General features: G+C 57.1%; 2 protein-coding genes across 2 annotated transcripts; one reads left to right on the plus strand and one right to left on the minus strand.

The window, feature by feature from the left end:
• The first annotated feature begins 845 nt into the window (after nt 1-845).
• On the plus strand, nt 846-15,011 carry BCKDK (branched chain keto acid dehydrogenase kinase). Its single transcript, XM_082781549.1, has 12 exons — nt 846-1,089; nt 3,321-3,488; nt 3,578-3,646; nt 4,265-4,375; nt 5,333-5,380; nt 6,785-6,904; nt 8,387-8,485; nt 8,599-8,672; nt 10,495-10,623; nt 11,892-11,981; nt 13,239-13,388; nt 14,750-15,011. Exons 2-12 carry the CDS (start codon nt 3,324-3,326, stop codon nt 14,892-14,894), a joined length of 1,200 nt encoding a protein of 399 aa, XP_082637675.1. The 5' UTR covers nt 846-1,089; nt 3,321-3,323; the 3' UTR covers nt 14,895-15,011.
• Nucleotides 15,012-16,817: 1,806 nt separating this feature from the next.
• On the minus strand, nt 16,818-22,699 carry LOC309888979 (uncharacterized protein; the record flags this gene model as incomplete). Its single annotated transcript, XM_082781638.1, has 4 exons — nt 22,411-22,699; nt 18,845-19,144; nt 18,126-18,741; nt 16,818-17,976 (listed from the first exon to the last, which is right to left on the minus strand). The coding sequence occupies exons 2-4, from the start codon at nt 19,089-19,091 to the stop codon at nt 16,818-16,820; spliced, it is 2,022 nt and encodes a 673-aa protein (XP_082637764.1). The 5' UTR covers nt 19,092-19,144; nt 22,411-22,699.
• Nucleotides 22,700-22,802: the final 103 nt, after the last annotated feature.

Here is a 22,802-nt window from a genome sequence, read left to right on the forward strand (position 1 = left end):
CCAAAATGGACCCAGAGACCCCAGAACCCCACTTTTTCCCTCAGTTCTACCCCCAAAATGGACCCAGGGATCCCAGAACCTCACTTTTTACCTCAGTTCTATCCCCAAAATGGATCTAAGGATTGAGGAACTTCACTTTTTTCCCTCGGTTTTACCCCAAAAGATGGACTCGGATCCATGAATTCCCCTTTTCCCCTCAGTTCTAACCCAAAAAGGTTACCAAGGACCCCAGAACCCCACTTTTTACCTCAGTTCTACCCCAAAAATGGATCCAGGGATCTGGGGACCCCACTTTTTCCCTCAGTTCTACACCAAAAATGCACCCAGGGATCCCAGAACCTCACTTTTCACCTTAGCGTCCCACTCAAATTGGACCCAAATTTCTTGGGACCCCCTTTTTTTTTCAGTCACAGCCCAAAAATGGACCCCAGTCTCCAGGGACTCCACATTTTACCTCAGTTTTTCCCCAGAATGGACCCAGGGACCCTTTTTCCCCTCAGCTGTACCCCCAAAATGGATCCAGGGACCCATTTTTACCTCAGTTTTACCCCCAAAATGGATCCAAGTGCCTTGGGACCCCTTTTTACCTCAGTGTACCCCCAAAAAAAAACAGATCCAGCACACTGGAGCCGCCTTTTCCCCACACAAATTGTACCCAAATATCCAGGGACCCCCACACGGAGACGCCCCCAATTAAAGCGCCTCGGGCGTCCCCCAATTCCCTTATAACCGACAAAAAAAAAAACCTCTTGGCTTCCCCCTCACCTCCTTGGACTCCATTTCCCATCGCTCCCCTCACAAAATGGCACCGCCCCCCACAAGATGGCGCCGCCCACGCCCCCGAGTTCCCGCCCACTCCGGGCGCCTGCGCGCTGCGCAACGCCGCCCCCCCTCTGTTTGCGCATGGTTCGCTCCGCGCATGCGCAGTGCGCGTCGCCCCCCCCCCCTTTCTGAGGGCAGGGCTGTACCATTGTGAGGGGTGAAGGGGGGGGACAGCGGAAAGGGCCACTTGTAGGGGACCCCCCCGGCTATTTGGGGGGGGGGGGGGGGTTTGGGGGGGGCGGCACCGACGCCTGGGTCCTCGGGCTGGTGAGTGGGGGGGGCACTGGGATTTGTTTATGTTTTTTTTTTTTTTTTTTTTAAATAATGGGGTGGGGACTGAGGGGACGTGGGGTCCTTGGGCGCCTGGTGCCATTTTGGGGGGGGCACTGAGGGGAAAGGGGGGGGTCTTAGGGCACTTGGAGGGATTTTTGGGGGGGAAACTGAGGGGAAAGAGGGGTCCCCGGTCACTTGGGTGACTTTTTTTGGGGTGTTTCTGAGGAGAAAGTGGGGTCCCCGGGTACCTGGTGGCGTTTTGGGGGGGGCACTGAGGGGAAAGGGGGGGTCCTAGGACACCTGGGTCAATTTTTGGGGTGTTTCTGAGGGGAAAGTGGGGTCCCCGGCCACTTGGGAGCCTTTTTTGGGGTGTTTCTGAGGGAAAAGTGGGGTCCCCGGCCACTTGGGTGACTTTTTTGGGGTATTTCTGAGGGAAAAGTGGGGTCCGTGGGGACCTGGTGGCATTTTGGGGGGGACACTGAGGGGAAAGTGGGGTCCCCGGGTACCTGGTGGCGTTTTGGGGGGCCACTGAGGGGAAAGGGGGGGTCCTAGGACACCTGGGTCAATTTTGGGGTGTTTCTGAGGGGAAAGTGGGGTCCCCATGTACTTGGAGGTATTTTGGGGGGGAAACTGAGGGGAAAGTGGGGTCCCCAGCCATTTGGGAGCCTTTTTGGGGTGTTTCTGACGGGAAAGGGGGGTCCCCGGCCACTTGGGTGACTTTTTTGGGGTATTTCTGAGGGAAAAGTGGGGTCCGTGGGGACCTGGTGGCATTTTGGGGGGGACAGTGAGGGGAAAGTGGGGTCCCCGGTGACTTAGGAGCCTTTTTAGGGGTGTTTTTGAGGGGAAAGTGGGGTCCCCGGGTACCTGGAGGCATTTTGGGGGGTAAACTGAGGGGAAAGGGGGGTCCTAGGGCACCTGGGTTCATTTTTGGGGTACAAGTGAGGGGAAAAAGGGGGGTCTCCAGGCACTGGGGTCCATTTTGGGGTGGTGACTGAGGAGAAAAGAGGGTCCCTAGATGGTTAGGTCAATTTTTGGTGTAAATTGAGGGAAAAAAGGGGGTTCCCCAGATGTTAGGATCCATTTTGGGGTGTGAACGAGGGGAAAAAGGGGTTTAGGGGCGCTCGGATCCATTTTGGGGTATAAATGGGGGGAAAAAGGGGTTCTTGGATATTATATTGCCTTGTGGGTGGGGGGGAAAGGGGTTCTCTAAATTCCTTGGTGAATTTTTGGGGTAAAACTGAGGGGAAAAGGGGGGTCCTGAGATCCTTGAGTGCATTTTTGGGGTAAAACCGAGGGGAAAAGGGGGATCTTGAGACCCTTGGGTGCATTTTTGGGGTAAAACTGAGGGGAAGAGGGTGGTCCTGAGACCCTAGGGTGCGTTTTTAGGGGAAAACTGAGGGGAAAAGGTAGGTCCTGAGACCCTTGGGTGCATTTTTGGGGTAAAACCAAGGGGAAAAGGGGGATCCTGAGACCTTTGGGTGCATTTTTGGGGCAGAACTGAGGGAAAAAGGGAGCTCCTGAGACCCATGGGTGCATTTTTAGGGCAAAACTGAAGGGAAAAGGGTGGTTCTGAGACCCTTGGTTCCATTTTTGGGGCAGAACTAAGAGAAAAAGCGTGGTCGTGAGACCCTTGGGTGCGTTTTTGGGGTAAAACTGAGGGGGAAAGGGGGATCCTGAGACCCTTGAGTGCATTTTTAGGGCAGAACTGAGGGAAAAAGGGAGCTTCTGAGATTCTTGGGTGCATTTTTGGGGCAAAACTGAAGGGAAAAGGGTCATCCTGAGACCCTTGAGTCCATTTTAAGGCAAAAACGAGGGGAAAAGGGGGGTCCTGAGACCTTTGGGTCCATTTTTAGGGGAAAACTGAGGGGAAAAGGGGGGTTCTGAGACCTTAGGGTGCATTTTTGGGACAGAAGTGAGGGGAAAATGGGGGTACTGAGATCTTTGGGTGCATTTTTAGGGGAAAACTGAAGGGAAAAGGGTCATCCTGAGACCCTAGGGTGCATTTTTGGGGCAGAAGTGCGGGGAAAACGGGGGTCCCGAGACCCTTGGGTGAATTTTTGGGGTAGAATTGAGGGAAAAAGGGCGGCCCCAAGACCCTTGGGTGCATTTTGGGGCAAAAACTGAGGGGAGAAGTTCCCGATTACCCCCCCGCAGACCTCAATATCCCCCCCAGCGTCCCCAAACTCCCCGAAAATCCCCTTTTTAACCCATTTTTCCCCTTCCAGGCCATGCTGCGGCGAGTTTTGGGGGCCCCTCGGGGCCCCCCGGCGCTGCCCCCCCGCCCCGTGTCCCGCTCGGCCGCCGACCACCACCCCCCGGACCTGGCTCGGGAGCGCTCCAAAACCGTCACCTCCTTCTACCACCAGCCCGCCATCGACACCGCCGCCGAAAAGGTTGGGATTTAGGGGATTTAAAGGTGTTTTTTTGGGGTGAAAAGGGTTTTTTTTGAGGGTTTTGTGACCCCTTTCCTCGTCCCTCGCAGCCCTCGGTGCGCCTGACGCCCACCACCATGCTGTACTCGGGGCGCTCGCAGGATGGCAGCCATATATTGGTGAGGGGGTTTTGGGGGGGTTTTGGGGGGATTTTTGGGGGTTTGGGGGCAGGGACAAGAGGGTTTGGGGTCCTAGGGGGCTTTGGGGACAGGGATGAGGGGGTTTTGGGGTCCCAGGGGGCTTTGGGGTCAGGGACGAGGGGGTTTTGGGGTCCCAGGGGGCTTTGGGGACAGAGATAATGAGGCAAGAAGTGGGTTTGGGGATCTGGTGGCTTGATGGGAGGGTCCCAGGTGGGTTTGGGGTCAGGGACAAGGGGGTTTTGGGGTCCCAGGTGGCTTTGGGTACAAGGGACAAGTGGGTTTGGGGACTTCTGTGGCTTTGGGGACAGGGACAAGGGGGTTTTGGGGTCCCAGGGGGTTTTGGGGACAGGGACAAGAGGGTTTTGGGGTCCCAGGGGGCTTTGGGGACAGGGACAAGGGGGTTTTGGGGTCCCAGGGGGCTTTGGGGACAAGGGACAAGGGGGTTTTGGGGTCCTGGTGGCTTTGGGGCCCACGATACCCGGCCAGGAGGTGGCTTTGGGGACCCGGTGGCTTGGTGGGAGGGTCCCGGGTGGCTTTGGGGACAGGGGCCAAGTGGCTTTGGGGTCAGGGTTGCCTTTTTTGGGGTCGTCCCCGCAGAAGAGCGCCCGCTACCTGCAGCAGGAGCTGCCCGTGCGCATCGCCCACCGCATCAAGGGCTTCCGCAGCCTGCCCTTCATCATCGGCTGCAACCCCACCATCCTCCACGTGGTGAGGACATTTGGGGACACTTTGGGACAATTTGGGGCACTTTGGGGCATTTTGGGGACAATTTGGGGGCACTTTGGGACACTTTGGGACACTTTGGGGACAATTTGGGGGCATTTGGGGCACTTTGGGGCACTTGGGGATATGTTGGGGACATTTGGGGACACGTTGGGCACACTTTGGGACACGTTAGGGACACTTTGGCACACTTTGGGGACAATTTGGGGTCACTTTGGGACACTTTGGGACACTTTGGGGACATTTGGGGGCACTTTGGGACACTTTGGGGGCACTGTGGGGCAATTTGGGACAATTTGGGGACAATTTGGGGTCACTTTGGGGACACTTTGGGGGCACTTGGGGACACTTTGGGGCAATTTGGGACAATTTGGGGCACTTTGGGGACATTTGGGGACACTTTGGGACACTTTGGGGTCACTTTGGGACAATTTGGGACACTTGGAGGACAATTTGGGGACATTTGGGGACAATTTGGGGCACTTTGGGACAATTTGGGGACATTTGGGGACACTTGGGGACAATTTTGGGCATTTTGGGTACACTTTGGGACACTTTGTGACAATTTGGAGACAATTTGGGGCACTTTGGGACACTTTGGGACACTGGGGACAATTTGGGACACTGGGGACAATTTGGGGTCACTTTGGGGACACTTGGGGACATTTGGGGTCACTTTGGGGACACTTGGGGACAATTTGGGACACTTTGGGGTCACTTTGGGGTCACTGGGGGGGTTGCGGGAGCCCCGAGTGGGCGTTTTGGAGACATGGAGAGGGGACCCAGGGGGGTTTGGGGACATTGTGGGGGGGTTGGGGACATCGTGGGGGGGTTGGGGACATTGGGGGGATTTGGGGACATCGTGGGGGGGGGTTGGGGACATTGGGGGGGGATTTGGGGACATTGGGGGGCTTTTGGGGTGACGCCTGGCCCTGCCCGCAGCACGAGCTCTACATCCGCGCCTTCCAGAAGCTCAGCGACTTCCCGCCCGTGAGTGTCACCCCCCTGTCCCCGTGTCACCTCGTCCCCGTGTCCCCGTGTCACCCTGTCCCCGTGTCACCTCGTCCCGTTGTCACCCTGTCCCCATCTCACCCCGTTTTTGTGTCCCCGTGGCACTTTGTCCCCATGGCACCCCGTCCCCCTGCTGTCCCCAGTGTCCCCCCATGTCCCCCCCAATGTCCCCCACGTCCCCCGTGTCCCCTTCCTGTCCCCCAATGTCCCCATTGACCCCAAATGTCCCCAACGTCCCCCTGATGTCCCCCCATTCCCAAATGTCCCTAAATGTCCCCCCATGTCCCCTTCTGTCCCCCAGTGTCCCCCCATTCCCAAATGTCCCTAAATGTCCCCTTCTGTCCCCCCTGTGTCCCCAATGTCCCCCCATGTCCCCATTGACCCCAAATGTCCCCAGTGTCCCCCCATGTCCCCCCCCGCCCCCAATGTGTCCCCAATGTCCCCCCATACCCCCCCTGTCCCAAATGTCCCCCAACATCCCCCCATGTCCCCAGTGTCCCCAAATGTCCCCCAAATGTCCCCAGCATCCCCCCATGTCCCCTTCTGTCCCCCCATGTCCCCCCTGTCCCCAGCATCCCCCCGTGTCCCCAATGTCCCCCCATATTCCCCCCTGTCCCAAATGTCCCCCAACATCCCCCCCATGTCCCCAGTGTCCCCAATGTCCCCCCATGTCCCCTTCTGTCCCCCAATGTCCCCCCATGTCCCCTTCTGTCCCCCCATGTCCCCCCTGTCCCCAGCATCCCCCCGTGTCCCCAATGTCCCCCCATATTCCCCCCTGTCCCAAATGTCCCCCAACATCCCCCCCATGTCCCCAGTGTCCCCAATGTCCCCCCATGTCCCCTTCTGTCCCCCAATGTCCCCCCATGTCCCCTTCTGTCCCACCGTGTCCCCAATGTCCCCCCATATCTCCCCCTGTCCCAAATGTCCCCCAACATCCCCCCCATGTCCCCAGTGTCCCCAAATGTCCCCAAATGTCCCCATTGACCCCAAATGTCCCCAACGTTCCCCCAATGTCCCCCCCATGTCCCCAACATCCCCCAGTGTCCCCAAATGTCCCCCAACATCCCCCCCATGTCCCCAGTGTCCCCAAATGTCCCCATGGACCCCAAATGTCCCCGAATGTCCCCATTGACCCCAAATGTCCCCAACATCCCCCCAGTGTCCCCAAATGTCCCCCAATGTCCCCCCCGTCGCCACAATGTCCCCAATGTCCCCCCATGTCTCCCCCTGTCCCAAATGTCCCCCAACATCCCCCCAATGTCCTCAGTGCCCCCAATGTCCCCCCATTCCCAAATGTCCCTAAATGTTCCCCAATGTCCCCCCAGTGTCCCCAGTGTCCCCAAATGTCCCCAAACGTCCCCAAATGTCCCCCAATGTCCCCAGATCCAGGCGCGGGGGGACGAGGAGCGCTACTGCTCGCTGCTGCGCCAGCTGCTGGAGGACCACAAGGACGTGGTGACCCTGCTGGCAGAGGGGCTGCGCGAGTGCCGCCGCCACATCCAGGTACGGGGCGGCCCTAAAAGGGGCTGATCCCAAAATTTGGGGGGGTTTGGGGACATCGGGGTGGCCCTAAATAGTCTTGTCCCCGAATTTGGGGGGTTTGGGGGCATTGGGGTGGCCCTAAAATGGCCTGGCCCTAAAATTTTGGGGGTTTGGGGGCATTGGGGTGGCCCCAAACCCCCCCATCCCCAAATTTTGGGGTGTTTGGGGCCACCAGGGTGACCCTAAATACTCATGTCCCCAAATTCCAGCTCTCCTGGGGACAAAAAGTGACATTGGGGTGACCCTAAACACCCATTTCCCTAAATTTGGGGTCTTTGGGGCCATCGGGGTGACCCCAACCCCCCCCATCCCTAAATTTTGGGGTCTTTGGGGCCAGCGGGGTGACCCCAAACGCCCCTGTCCCTATATTTAGGGTCTTTGGGGCCATCGGGGTGACCCTAAATACTCAATGTCCCCAAATTCTGGCTCTCTTGGGTACACAAAGTGACATCGGGGCGACCCCAAAAGCTCCTATCCCTACATTTGGGGTCTTTGGGGCCATCGGGGTGACCCCAACCCCCCCCCATCCCTAAATTTTGGGGTCTTTGGGGCCATCGGGGTGACCCCAAAAGCTCCTGTCCCTATATTTGGGGTCTTTAGGGTCATCGGAGCGACCCTAAACACTCATTGTCCCCAAATTCTGGGTCCCTTAGTGACCCAAAGTGACATTGGGGTGACCCTAAACACCCATTTCCCTAAATTTGGGGTCTTTGGGGCCATCGGGGCGACCCCAAACGCCCCTGTCCCTATATTTAGGGTCTTTGGGGTCATCGGGGTGACCCTAAATACTCAATGTCCCCAAATTCCGGCTCTCCTGGGGACACAAAGTGACATTGGGGTGACCCTAAACACCCATTTCCCTAAATTTGGGGTCTTTGGGGCCATCAGGGCGACCCCAAACCCCCCCGTCCCTAAATTTTGGGGTTTTTGGGGCCATCGGGGTGACCCTAAATACTCATGTCCCCAAATTCCAGCTCTCTTGGGGACAAAAAGTGACATTGGGGTGACCCTAAACACCCATTTCCCTAAATTTGGGGTCTTTGGGGCCATCGGAGTGACCCCAAACGCCCCTGTCCCTATATTTAGGGTCTTTGGGGTCATCGGGGTGATCCTAAATACTCAATGTCCCCAAATTCTAGCTCTCTTGGGGACATGAGGGGACATCGGGGCGACCCCAAAAGCTCCTATCCCTAAATTTGGGGTCTTTGGGGCCATCGGGGTGACCCCAAACACCCCTGTCCCTATATTTGGGGTTTTTGGGGCCATCGGGGTGACCCTAAATACTCATTTCCCCAAATTCCAGCTCTCTTGGGGACAAAAAGTGACATTGGGGTGACCCTAAACACCCATTTCCCTAAATTTGGGGTCTTTGGGGCCATCGGAGCGACCCCAAACCCCCCCCCCGTCCCAAAATTTTGGGGTTTTTGGGGCCGTCCCCTATAGGACGAGCAGCTGCTGCGCCCCTTCCTGGACAAGACGCTGACGTCGCGCCTGGGGATGCGCATGCTGGCCTCCCACCACCTGGCCCTCCACGAGGACAAGGTATGGATCCTATAAGGCCCTATAGGGCCCTATAGGGTCTGTGGGGACGCCCCCGCGGCCCTAAATATCCCTCCGGGGTCTCCCCGACCCTATAAAATCCCCCTCCCCTCCAGCCCGATTTTGTGGGGATCATCTGCACCCGCCTGGCCCCCAAGAAGATCATCGAGAAGTGGGTCGACTTCGCCCGGTATGGGGGGACCCTATAGGGGCTATAGGGGACTGGGAGGGGCCTTATGGGGCTATAGGGGTTCCTAGAGGGTTATAGGGGTTCCTGGAGGGGGGTTATGGGGCTGGGAGGGATCTTTTGGGGTCTTTGTGGGGTTATAGGGACTCTTAGGGAGGGTTTTGGGGGGCTATATGGGACCTGTAGGGTTTCTATAGGGTCATATAGGTCCTTATGGGGATCTATATGGGGCTATAGATGTTCCTATAGGGTTTTAGGGGTTCCTAGAGGGGGGTTATGGGGCTGAAAGCTTTCTTTTGGGGTCTTTATGGGGTTATAGGGGCTCTTAGGGAGGGTTTTGTGGGGCTATAGGGGTCTTGTGGGGCCATATGTGTCTTTATGGGGTCCCTATAGGGCCATATGGGTCCGTATGGGGCTATAGAGGTTCCTAGAGGGGGGTTATGGGGCTGGGAGGGTTCTTTTGGGGTCTTTATGGGGTTATAGGGACTCTTAGGGAAGGTTTTATAGGGCTATAGGGGTCTTGTAGGGCCCCTATAGGGCCATATGGGTCCGTATGGGGCTACAGGGGTTCCTATAAGGGTCCCTATGGGGCTATAGGGGTTCCTAGAGGGTTATAGGGGTTCCTAGAGGGGGGTTATGGGGCCGAAAGCTTTATTTTGGGGTCTTTGTGGGGTTATAGGGGCTCTTAGGGAGGGTTTTGTGGGGCTATAGGGGTCTTGTGGGGCCATATGTGTCTTTATGGGGTCCCTATAGGGCCATATGGGTCCGTATGGGGCTATAGGGGTTCCTATAAGGGTCCTTATGGGGTTATAGGGGTTCCTAGAGGGGGGTTATGGGGCCGAAAGCTTTCTTTTGGGGTCTTTATGGGGTTATAGGGGCTCTTAGGGAGGGTTTTGTGGGGCTATAGGGGTCTTGTGGGGTCCCTATAGGGCCATATAGGTCCTTATGGGGCTATAGGGGTTCCTATGAGGGTCCCTATGGGGTTATAGGGGTTCCTAGAGGGGGGTTATGGGGCCGAAAGCTTTCTTTTGGGGTCTTTATGGGGTTATAGGGGTTCCTAGGGGGGGGTTATGGGGCTGGGAGGGTTCTTTTGGGGTCTTTATGGGGTTATAGGGGCTCTTAGGGAGGGTTTTAAAGGGCTATAGGGGTCTTGTGGGGTCCCTATAGGGCCAAATAGGTCCTTATGGGGTCCCTATAGGGCCATATGGGTCCGTATGGGGCTATAGGGGTTCCTATAAGGGTCCTTATGGGGTTATAGGGGTTCCTATGGGGTTATAGGGGTTCCCAGAGGGGGGTTATGGGGCTGGGAGGGTTCTTTTGGGGTCTTTATGGGGTTATAGGGGCTCTTAGGAAGGGTTTTGTGGGGCTATATGGGACCTGTAGGGTTTCCATAGGGCCATATAGGTCCTTATGGGGTCCCTATAGGGCCATATGGGTCACACCGGGGGGGGGGGGGTGACACCGGGGGGGGACAGGTGACCCCAAGGGGGGGTGGGTGACACCGAGGGGGGGGTGAGGGCGACCCCAAGGGGGGGTGGGTGACATCAGAGGGGGGTGGGTGACACCGAGGGGGGGTGAGGGTGACCCCAAGGGGGGGGTGGGTGACACCGGGGGGGGTGGGTGACCCCGAGGGGGGGTGGGGGTGACCCTGGGGGTGGGCACCACTGGGGGGGGGGGGTGACATCAGAGGGGGGTGGGCGACCCCGGGGGGGGGTGGGTGACACAAAGGGGGGTTGGGCGACACGGGGGGGGGACAGGTGACCCCGAGGGGGGGCGTGTGACCCCCAGGGGGTGACAGTGGGCGCTGGGGGGGGTTTGGGGGCAGGCGCCTGTGCGAGCAGCAGTACGGGAACGCCCCGCGGGTGCGCATCAACGGGCACGTGGCCGCCCGCTTCCCCTTCATCCCCCTGCCCCTCGACTACATCCTGCCCGAGCTGCTCAAGAACGCCATGAGGTACGGACCCTATAGCCCCCCCCGACCCTATAGGGGACCCCCCGGATCCTATAGGGGACCCCCCGGATCCTATAGGGGCACCCCCGGATCCTATAGGGCCCCACCGGACCTTATAGGGCACCCCCAAACCCTCTAGGGCCCACCAGACTCTATAGGGCCCCACCGGTCCCTATAGGGCACCCTCAGACCCTATAGGGCCCATATGGCACCCCCAGACCCTATAGGGCCCCTATAGCCCCCCCGACCCTATAGGGCCCCCCCGGATCCTATAGGGCCCCTCTGGACCCTATAGGGTCCCCCCACACCCTAGAGGGCACCCCCAGACTCTGTAGGGGCCCCCCGGACCTTATGGGGACTCCCGGATCCTATATGGCACCCCCGGACCTTATAGGGCCTCCCCAAACCCTATAGGAGACCCCTAGACCCTATGGGGAACCCCCGGATCCTATAGGGCGCCCCTGGACCTTATAGGGCCCCACCGGACCTTATAGGGCATCCCCAGATCCTATAGGGCACCCCCAAACCCTATAGGGGCCCCCCCGGATCCTATAGGGGCCCCCTCAGACCCTATAGGGCCCCACCGGACCCTATAGGGTCCCCCCATACCCTATAGGACACCCCCAGACTCTATAGGGCCCCACCGGATCCTATAGGGTCCCCCCATACCCTATAGGGCACCCCCAGACTCTATAGGGCACCCCTGGACCTTATAGGGCCCCACCGGACCCTATAGGGCCCCCCCATACCCTATAGGGCACCCCTGGAACTTATAGGGCCCCACCAGACCCTATGGGGCCCCCCTGGACCTTATAGGGCACCCCTGGACCCTATAGGGCCTCCCCGGACCTTATAGGGTGCCCTTGTCCCCTATGGGGTGCCCTGAGTCCTATAGGGGGAGGATACGGGGGTGGGTTTTTAGGGGAGGGGGGTATGGGGGGGGTATGGGGGGTATACGGTATATAGGGGGGCCCTTTAAGAGGTATGGGGTCCTATAAGGGGGGTATGGGACCCTATAGAGGGAGGTATGAGGCCCTATGGGTGGGTATGGGATCCTATAGGGGGTATATGGGCCCTATAGGGGGGGTATAGGACCAGAAAGGAGGCATATAGGGCCGGGGGGATATGTAGGGGCTGGGGGGGACATATAGGGGCCCTGGGGGCATATAGGGGCCCCGGAGGGTGTATAGGGGCCCCGGGGGATGTATAGGGGCTGGGGGGCCGTATAGGGGCCCTGGGGGGATGTATAGGGGCCGTGTGGGGTGCCGCAGGGCCACGATGGAGTCGCACCTGGACACGCCCTACAACGTCCCCGACATCGTCGTCACCATCGCCAACAACGACATCGACATCGTCATCCGGTACCTATAGCCGGCCCTACAGGGGCTGCCCGGAACGCCTATAGATCCCCCCCCCCCCGAGGTCCCCATCCCCTATAGACTCCCCGTGCCCTATAGGCTCCCCCAGAGACTCCCCGCCCCCTATAGACTCCCCATCCCCTATAGGATCCCCTATAGGATCCCCATCCCCTATAGGCTCCCCCGTAGGCTCCCCACCCCCTACAGTCTCCCCATCCCCTATAGTCTCCCCTATACCCTCCCCGCCCCCTATAGCCCCCCACAGCCTCCCCTACACCCTCCCCGCCCCCTACAGCCCCCCCATACCCTCCCCATCCCCTATAGGATCCCCTATAGGCTCCCCGCCCCCTATAGGCTCCCCATTCCCCATAGGCTCCCCTATAGCTGCCCCGCCCCCTATAGGATCTCCGTTCCCCATAGGCTCCCCTATAGCCTCCCCGCCCCCTATAGGATCCCCATCCCCTATAGGATCCCCTATAGGCTCCCCCATAGGCTCCCTGCCCCCTATACCCTCCCCGTCCCCTATAGCCCCCCCATACCCTCCCCATCCCCTATAGGATCTCCTATAGGCTCCCCGCCCCCCATAGTCTCCCCTACAGCCTCCCCACCCCCTATAACCTCCCCTATACCCTCCCCATCCCCTATAGGATCCTCTATACCCTCCCCATCCCCTATAGGATCCCCATCCCCTATCGGCTCCCCTATAGCCTCCCTGCCCCCTACCCCCTCCCCACCCCCTATAACCTCCCCCATACCCTCCCCATCCCCTATAGGATCCCCTATACCCTCCCCGCCCCCTATAACCCCCCCCCATACCCTCCCCACCCCCTATAGGATCCCCTATACCCTCCCCATCCCCTATAACCCCCCCCTATACCCTCCCCGCCCCCTATAGGATCCCCTATACCCTCCCCACCCCCTATAACCCCCCCCTACCCCCTCCCTGCCCCCTATAACCCCCCCCTACACCCCTCCCCGCCCCCTATAGGATCCTCTATACCCTCCCCACCCCCTATAACCCCCCCCATACCCTCCCCGCCCCCTATAACCCCCCCCATACCCTCCCCGCCCCCTATAACCCCCCCTATACCCTCCCCACCCCCTATAACCCCCCCTATAGCCTCCCCACCCCCTATAACCCCCCCCTATACCCTCCCCATCCCCTATAACCCCCCCCTATACCCTCCCCGCCCCCTATAGGATCCCCTATACCCTCCCCGCCCCCTATAACCCCCCCCATACCCTCCCCGCCCCCTCTAGGATCTCGGACCGGGGCGGGGGCATCCCCCACGAGCTGCTGGACAAGGTGACCCAGTACCACTTCAGCACGGCCGAGGCCAGCGCCCAGGACCCCCGCCTGGGGGGCCCCTTCCGCAACCTCCTCGACCTCCAGGCCTGCCCCATGCACGGGTGAGCCAGCCTCCCCCTCCCCCCAACCCCAAAACCGGGCCAATTCACCCCAAAACGACGGTTTTTTCCCAAAACGACTGTTTTTTTTCCCCCAAACGACTGATTTTTTCCCAAAACGACTGTTTTTTTCCCCAAAACGACTGTTTTTTTCCCCAAACGACTGTTTTTTTCCCCAAACGACTGTTTTTTTCCCCAAACGACTGTTTTTTTCCCAAAACGCTGTTTTTTTTTCCCCAAACGACTGTTTTTTTCCCCAAACGACTGTTTTTTTCCCAAAACGACTGGTTTTTTCCCCAAACGACTGTTTTTTTCCCCAAACGACTGTTTTTTTCCCCAAACGACTGTTTTTTTCCCAAAACGCTGTTTTTTTTTCCCAAAACGCTGTTTTTTTTTCCCCAAACGACTGTTTTTTTCCCCAAACGACTGTTTTTTTCCCAAAACGCTGTTTTTTTTTCCCCAAACGACTGATTTTTTCCCCAAACGACTGTTTTTTTTCCCCCAAACGACTGTTTTTTTCCCAAAACGCTGTTTTTTTTTCCCCAAACGACTGATTTTTTCCCAAAACGACTGTTTTTTTCCCCAAACGACTGTTTTTTTTCCCAAAACGACTGTTTTTTTCCCCAAACGACTGTTTTTTTCCCAAAACGCTGTTTTTTTTTCCCCAAACGACTGTTTTTTTCCCCAAACGACTGTTTTTTTCCCCAAACGACTGTTTTTTTCCCAAAACGCTGTTTTTTTTTCCCCAAACGACTGTTTTTTTCCCCAAACGACTGTTTTTTTCCCAAAACGACTGTTTTTTTTCCCCCAAACGACTGATTTTTTTCCCAAAACGACTGATTTTTTCCCCAAAACGACTGTTTTTTTCCCCAAACGACTGTTTTTTTCCCCAAACGACTGTTTTTTTCCCAAAACGCTGTTTTTTTTTCCCCAAACGACTGTTTTTTTCCCCAAACGACTGTTTTTTTCCCAAAACGCTGTTTTTTTTTCCCCAAACGACTGATTTTTTCCCCAAACGACTGTTTTTTTTCCCAAAACGACTGATTTTTTCCCCAAAACGACTGTTTTTTTTCCCCAAACGACTGTTTTTTTCCCCAAACGACTGTTTTTTTCCCCAAAACGACTGATTTTTTCCCCAAACGACTGTTTTTTTTCCCCAAACGACTGTTTTTTTCCCAAAACGCTGTTTTTTTTTCCCCAAACGACTGATTTTTTCCCCAAACGACTGTTTTTTTTCCCCCAAACTACTGTTTTTTTCCCAAAACGCTGGTTTTTTTTCCCCAAACGACTGTTTTTTTCCCCAAACGACTGTTTTTTTTCCCCAAACGACTGATTTTTTCCCAAAACGACTGTTTTTTTCACAGTTTCGGCTTCGGGCTGCCCACCTCCCGCGCCTACGCCGAGTACCTGGGGGGCTCGCTCTGCCTGCAGTCGCTGCAGGGGGTGGGCACCGACGTCTACCTGCGCCTGCGCCACATCGACGGCAAGGGGGAGAGCTTCCGCATCTAGGGGCGGCCCCAAAATGCTCCTCGGGGACTCAAAATCCTCCTCGGGGGGCCCAAATGCTCCTTGGGGACCTCAAAATCCTACTCGGCGGCCTCAAAATCCTCCTCGGGGACTCAAAATGCTCCTCGGGGGGCCCAAAATGCTCCTCGGGGACCTCAAAATGCTCCTCGGGGGGCCCAAAATCCTACTCGGGGGGCCCAAAATCCTCCTCGGGGACTTCAAATTCTCCTCGGGGACCTCAAAATCCTACTCAGCGGCCTCAAAATCCTCCTCGGGGACTCAAAATCCTCCTCAGGGGGCCCAAAATCCTCCTCGGGGACCTCAAAATCCTCCTCGGGGACCTCAAAATCCTCCTCGGGGACCTCAAAATGCTCCTTGGGGGGCCCAAATCCTCCTTGACAGCCCCAAATTCCTCCTTGGGGACTCCAAAATCCTCTTCAACGGCACCAAAATCCTCCTTGGTGACTTCAAAATCCTCCTCAGCGGCCTCAAATCCCCCTTTGGGACTCCAAATCCTCCTCGGGGACTCAAAATTCCTCTTCGACAGCACCAAAATCCTCCTCGGTGGCCTCAAAATGCTCCTCGGTGACTTCAAATCCTCCTCGGGGACCTCAAAATCCTCCTCGGGGACTCAAAATCCTCCTCGGGGACCTCAAATTCTCCTCGGGGACCTCAAATCCTCCTCGGGGACTCCAAATTCCTCCTCAACAGCATCAAATTCCTCCTCGGGGAGCCCAAAATCCTCCTCGGTGGCCTCAAAATCCTCCTCGGGGAGCCCAAATCCTCCTCGGGGACTCAAAATCCTCCTCAGAGACTCCAAATTCCTCCTCGGGGACTTCAAAATCCTCTTCAGCAGCCTCAAAATCCTCCTTGGTGGCTTCAAAATCCTCCTCGGCGGCCTCAAATTCTCCTCAACAGCCTCAAATTCTCCTCGGTGATCCCAAATTCCTCCTCAACGGCCCCAAAATCCTCCTCGGTGACTTCAAATTCTCCTCGGGGACCCCAAATCCTGCTCGGTGGCCTCAAATTCCTCCTCAACGGCCCCAAATCCTCCTCGGGGACCCCAAATCCTCCTCGGCAGCCTCCAAATCCTCCTCAACGGCCTCAAATTCCTCCTCGGGGACCCCAAATGCTCCATGGTGACCTCAAAATCCTCCTCGGGGACCCCAAATGCTCCTCGGGGACCCCAAAATCCTCCTCGGTGGCCTCACCCCTTGGTGGCCTCCTCCTGATGGTGTCACCTCCTTGGTGTCACCTCCCCGGTGGCCTCCCCCTTTGGGCCTCCACTGTGATGTCACCTCCTTGGTGGCCTCCCCACCAATGTCACCTCCCTGGTGGCCTCCCCCCTTGGGCCTTCTCGTTGGTGTCACCTCCTTGGTGGCCTCCCCAATGGCCTCAACCCTTGGTGGCCTCCCCATCAATGTCACCTCATTGGTGTCACCCCCCTGGTGGCCTTCCCGGTGGCCTCACCTCCTTGGTGGCCTCCTTGGTGGCCTCCCCATCAATGTCACCTCCCCGGTGGCCTCACCCCTTGGTGGCCTCCTCCTGGTGGTGTCACCTCCTTGGTGTCACCTCCCCGATGGCCTCCCCATCAATGTCACCTCCTTGGTGGCCTCCCCATTAGTGTCACCTCCCCGGTGGCCTCCCCCCTTGGTGGCCTCAACCCTTGGTGGCCTCCTCCTGGTGGTGTCACCTCCTTGGTGTCACCTCCTTGGTGTCACCTCCCCATCAATGTCACCTCCCTGGTGGCCTCCTTGGTGGCCTCGACCCCCCCTTGGTGGCCTCGACCCCCCCTCGGTGGCCTCGCTTCTGGAACCTTCTCCCGGAGGCCGGAGAGCACCCGGACATTTTTGGGGGGGGGGGGAGGGGCTCGTTAGGGCCTCGCCTCGTTAGCGGGGCCCTCGTTAATTAAAGCTGCAGCTTTAATTATGAGGGGAGAGGCTTTATTTGGGGGGGGGGGAGGGGTGGGGAGGGAGGATGAGGAGGGGGGAGGGAGGAAGGCTGCGGGGGGAGGGGGGGCGGCTCGCGCCCGAAATGCGTCGTCTGCCTCCTCGGGGCCTTCATCTTCATCATCGTCATCGTCATCTTCCTCCTCCTCCTCCTCATCATCTTCATCCCCAGGGCCTTCATCTTCATCATCATCGTCATCTTCCTCCCCCTCGGGGCCTTCATCATCATCATCTTCCTCCTCCTCCTCCTCATCTTCCTCCTCGTGGCCTTCATCTTCCTCCTCCTCATCATCGTCTTCCTCCTCGGGGCCTTCATCATCATCATCATCTTCCTCCTCGGAGCCTTCATCTTCATCATCATCATCATCTTCCTCCTCCTCAGGGCCTTCATCAGCATCATCATCGTCATCTTCATCTCCGGGGCCTTCATCATCATCATCTTCCTCCTCGCGGCCTTCATCTTCCTCCTCGGGGTCTTCATCTTCATCATCATCATCATCTTCCTCCTTGGGGCCTTCATCTTCCTCCTCCTCATCATCGTCTTCCTCCTCGTGGCCTTCATCATCATCATCATCTTCCTCCTCGGAGCCTTCATCTTCATCATCTTCCTCCTCGGGGCCTTCATCTTCATCATCATCTTCCTCCTCCTCAGGGCCTTCATCAGCATCATCATCGTCATCTTCATCTCCGGGGCCTTCATCATCATCATCTTCCTCCTCGCGGCCTTCATCTTCCTCCTCGGGGTCTTCATTTCATCATCATCATCCTCATCTTCAACCTCGGGGCCTTCATCTTCATCATCATCATCATCTTCATCCCTGGGGCCTTCATCTTCCTCCTCCTTATCAAAGTCTTCCTCCTCGGAGCCTTCATCTTCATCATCATCATCTTCCTCCTTCTCAGGGCCTTCATCATCATCGTCTTTCTCCTCAGGGCCTTCATCTTCATCCCCGTCCTCCTCTTCAGAGGCTCCAAGACCTTCCTCCTCCTCCTCCTCCTCCTCTCCAGCCTCAGTTCCTTCGGCCTCACCCTCCTCCTCCTCCTCCTCCTCCTGGCCTTCATCTTCCCCGTCATCATCCTCCTCCTCCGCCGTGGGATCTCCGGCCTCTTCTTCAGAGGCCTTCATCATCCTCTTCCTCCTCGGGGGCCTCCATCCTCTTCCTCAGGGCCTTCATCTTCCTCCTTGGGGCCTCCATCACCCTCCTCTTCCTCCTCAGGGCCTTCATCCTCTTCCTCACAGCCTCCACCTTCCTCCTCACCCTCCTCTTCCTCAGGGCCTTCCTACTCCACATCACTTCCCGCCTCCTCCTCCTCTTCCTCGGGGCCTCCATCTTCATCCCCTTCCTCCTCCTCCTCCTCCTCCTCCTGTTCCTCCTCCTCAGGTCCTCCACCTTCCTCTTCCTCCTCCTCCTCCTCCTCCTCAGGGCCTTCATCCCCATTTTCGGGGCCCCCATCCCCATTTTCGGGCCCTCCATCCCCATTTTTGGGTCCTCCATCCCCATTTTCGGGACCTTCATCCTCCTCTTCTTGGCCTTCATCCTCATTTTCGGGGCCTTCATCCTCTTTTTGGCCTCCATCCTCTTCTTTTTGGCCTCCATCCTCTTCTTTTTGGCCTCCATCCTCATTTTTGGGGCCCCCATCCCCATTTTCGGGGCCCCCATCCCCATTTTTGTGTCCCCCATCCCCATTTTCGGGTCCTCCATCTTCATTTTTTTGTCCTCCATCCTCATTTTCGGGTCCTCCAGCCCCATTTTTGTGTCCTCCAGCCCCATTTTTGGCCTCTTCACCCTCATTTTTGGCCTTTTCACCCTCATTTTTGGGCGCTCCCTCCTCCATTTGGTTGCAGCAGGCACAATCGGAGCGGTGCGCGGGCTGCGCGTCGCGCCGCGGCCCGTAAAAATCTGCAAAAAAAAAACACCAAAACCACCAAAACCCCTATAGGACCTTCCTATAGGGGTTTTTGGACCCTTTTGGGTTATAAAACCGGGGATTTTGGGGTCTCACCTAACAGCCCCGGCTCTTCCAGACCGGCCAGGACGCGGAGAAGGACCCGGCAGCTTTCGTCGCCCCGAGCCAAGGCCAACGCCAGGAGCCTGCGGACCCAAGGGCGACCCCCCGGGGGTCCCAACGCCGCCTCCTCGCTGGGTTCCAGCTCCCCGGCTTCCCGCAGCCCCTCCAGGATTTGGGATCCCGGCACCCGCAGCAGCCGATCCTCCAGAGCCCGGCCCTGAGCCCGGAGCTGCTCCGTCATGGTTAGGGTCACGGGGAGGGGGAGAGGAGGGGTCCTATATGGGAGGGTCGGCCCTATAGGAGGAGTGGGAGTTGTCGGTATAGGTCTCAGCCCTATAGGAGACACTGGAGAATCTCCCCCATAGGGCTCAGCCCTATAGGAGACACTGGAGAATCTCCCCCATAGGGCTCAGCCCTATACAAGGCACCAGAGAGTCTCTTCTATAGGGGTCAGCCCTATAGGAGACATTAGAGAGTCCCCACTATAGGGTTCAGCCCTATAGGAGACATTAGAGAGTCCCCACAATAGGGTTCAGCCCTATAGGAGACACTAGAGAGTCTCTTCTATAGGGTTCAGCCCTATAGGAGACACTGGAGAATCCCCACTATAAGGCTGAGCCCTATAGGAGACACTGAAGAATCTCCCCCATAGGGCTTGACCCTATAGGAGACACTGGGGAGTCCCCTCCATAGGGTTCAGCCCTATATGAGACACTGGGGAGTCCCCACTATAGGGTTCAGCCCTATAGGAGACACTGGAGAATCCCCACTATAGGGTTTAACCCTATAGGAGACATTAGAGAGTCCCCTCCATAGGGCTTGGCCCTATAGGAGACACTAGAGAATCCCCTCTATAGGGTTCAGCCCTATAGGAGACATTAGGGAGTCTCCACTATAGGGCTCAGCCCTATAGGAGACCCTGGAAACCTCCCCTATAGAGGGGCTCGGCCCTATAGACCCCAAAGATTCTCCACCACGGGCATCAGCCCTATAGGACCCCCCTCATGGGAGCCCAGCCCTATAGGACCCCCCCCACAGGGGCCTACCCCTATAGGAGCCCCCAGCATCCCCCTATGGATGCCTATACCACCCCACCGGCCCTATAGGGGGCTCAGCAAAACCCTATAACCCCCCCCCAAGCACCCCAGGGCCCTATAGCCCCCGTAACGCCCCCCGCCCACCATCTCCCTACCCGCTGCCGGCCCCTATAGCTCCCCACGCTGCGCCGGCCCCTATATGGCCCCTACGGCCCTATATGGCCCCCCCCCCGGGGGTATTTTTAGCCCTGACCTTTACGGGGCCGAGCCCTGCTGGGAACTGGGAGGGGGGGGGGGCACAGCGGGGCCATTTTGGGCCCCCCCAGGGCACAAAAAGAGGGTTGGGGACCCCCGGGTGCCCCCCCCGGGTGCGCCTTGTGCCCCTCCCCCACATTTCCCGCCATTTTTAACCCCCCCCTCACATTTCCCGCCATTTTTTAACGCTTTTTCTTCACGTTTCCCGCCACTTTTAACCCCCCCCTCACGTTTCCCGCCATTTTAAACGCCCCCCCCTCAAGTTTCCCGCCATTTTTAACGCCCCCCTCAAGTTTCCCGCCATTTTTAACGGTTTCTTCTCACATTTCTCACCATTTTTACCCCCCCTTACATTTCCCGCCATTTTTAAACGGTTTTCTTCATGTTTCCCGCCACTTTTAACCCCCCCGCATATTTCCCGCCATTTTAACCCCCCCCCCAAGTTTCCTGCCCTTTTTTAACGCACCCCCTCAAGTTTCCCGCCATTTTTAACCCCCCCACCTCACATTTCCCGCCATTTTTACCCCCCCCTCACTTTTCCCGCCATTTTTAATGGTTTCTCCTCTCATTTCCCGCCATTTTTAACGGTCCTTTTCAAGTTTCCCGCCATTTTTAACGGTTCCGCTCCCGTTTCCCGCCATTTTTAACCTCCCAACAGACATTTCCCGCCATTTTTTAACGGTTTTCTTTACGTTTCCCACCCTTTTAAACGCCCACCTCACGTTTCCCGCCCTTTTTAATGGTTTCTCCTCATGTTTCCCGCCATTTTTAACGGTTCTTTTCAAGTTTCCCGCCATTTTTAACGGGTTCTCCTCACATTTCCCGCCATTTTTAACGGTTCTGCTCCTGTTTCCCGCCCTTTTTAACCTCACCACAGACATTTCCCGCCATTTTTAACGGTTTCTCCTCACATTTCCCGCCCTTTTAACCCCCCCCCAAATTTCCCGCCCTTTTTAACGGTTTCTCCTCACATTTCCCGCCATTTTTAACGGTTTTCTTCACGTTCCCCTCTGTTTTTAACAGTCCTCTTCAAGTTTCCCGCCATCTTTAATGGTTTTGCTCCTGTTTCCCACCATTTTTAACCTCCCCACAGACATTTCCCGCCAATTTTTAACGGTTTTCTTCACGTTTCCCGCCCTTTTTAACAGTCCTCTTCACGTTTCCCGCCAATTTTTAACGGTTTTCTTCACGTTTCCCACCATTTTTAACAGCCCCCCTCCCATTTCCCTCCCTTTTTAACCGTTCCGCTCCCGTTTCACACCATTTTTAATGCTCCCCTCCATTTCCCGCCATTTTAAACGTCCCCCCCCAAGTTTCCCCCCCTTTTTTAATGCTCCCCTTCAAGTTTCCCGCCATTTTTACCCCCCCTTCACATTTTCCGCCATTTTTAACGGTTTCTCCTCACGTTTCCCGCCATTTTTAACGGTTTCTCCTCACATTTCCCGCCATTTTTAACCCCCCCCCTCACATTTCCCACCATTTTTAACCCCCCTTCACATTTCCCGCCATTTTTTAACGGTTTTCTTTACATTTCCCACCATTTTTAACGGTTTCTCCTCACGTTTCCCGCCCTTTTTAACGGTTCCGCTCCCGTTTCCCGCCCTTTTTAACCTCCCCACATACAGGAGTGAGGGGTCTATAGGGGTTTCTATAGGGTCCCCGTGAGGGAGGGCCCCTAGGAGGCTGCTATAGGGTCCATAGAAGGGACTAAAGGGCCCATATGGGGATCTATGGGGTCCCTATGGGGTTCCTATAGGGTCAGAATAATCGAAGGGTCCCTATGGGCTTCTATAGGATCATTATAAAGGACTGAGGGTCCCTATGGGGCTTCTATAGGGCCACATAAGGGGGTAAGGCTTCTATATGGGGTTCTATAGGGTCCATTAAAAGGGAGCAGGGGCTCCACATGGGTTTCTATAGGGTTCCATATGGCTTTCTATAGGGTCCCTATGAGGGACAACCCCTGTGAGGCTGCTATAGGGTCCCTATAAGGGTCTGAAGGGCCCCTATAGCTTTCTATAGGGCCCCTATAGGGGTCTGAAGGGCCCCTATAGCTTCCTATAGGGGTCTGAAGGCCCCCATAGCTTTCTATAGGGTCCCTATAGGGGTCTGAAGGGCTTCTGTAGCCTTCTATAGGGTCCCTATAGGGGTCAGAAGGGCCCCTATAGCTTTCTATAGCGTCTCTATAAGGGTCTGAAGAGCCCCTATAGCTTTCTATAGGGTCCCTATAGCTTCGTATAGCTATAGGGGGCTGGTGTGGGTACGTACGGTCTCTATAGGGTCCCTATAGGTGCGGGGGAGGGGTCTCCAGCGGCCTTCTATAGGCTCCCCGTGACGCAGCAGCCCCTATAGGGCCCCTATAAGGCACCAGGAGCCGCCCCCCCCCACCCCCCATCCTAACCCCTAATGGTTCCGCCCGCCCTCCTGGCCACGCCCCCTCCGCTCAGACCACGCCCCCCTCTGCGCAGACCACGCCCCTTGCTTCCCCAGCCGCTCCATCCCAAACCACGCCCCCTCCACAATGACCACGCCCCCTCCGTCGTGACCACGCCCCCTCCTTCGCCCCCCCCATCCCCTCAATGGTCCCGCCCGCCCCTCGGGGCCCCTCCTCACCCCCGGACCGTACCAAGGAGCCCTGGAGGGGGGGGGATGGAACCAAA

This window comes from Aythya marila (assembly GCF_965140915.1).
Source record: "Aythya marila genome assembly, chromosome: 31".
Taxonomy (NCBI): Eukaryota; Metazoa; Chordata; class Aves; order Anseriformes; family Anatidae; genus Aythya; species Aythya marila.

Coding starts and splice junctions, on each gene's coding strand:
- BCKDK (XM_082781549.1), top strand. CDS start 3,324: ATGCTGCGGCGAGTTTTGGGGGCCCCTCGGGGCCCCCCGGCGCTGCCC. Junction 4,376..5,332: donor ACCCCACCATCCTCCACGTG/GTGAGGACATTT, acceptor CCCTGCCCGCAG/CACGAGCTCTACATCCGCGC. Junction 8,486..8,598: donor TGGCCCTCCACGAGGACAAG/GTATGGATCCTA, acceptor CCTCCCCTCCAG/CCCGATTTTGTGGGGATCAT.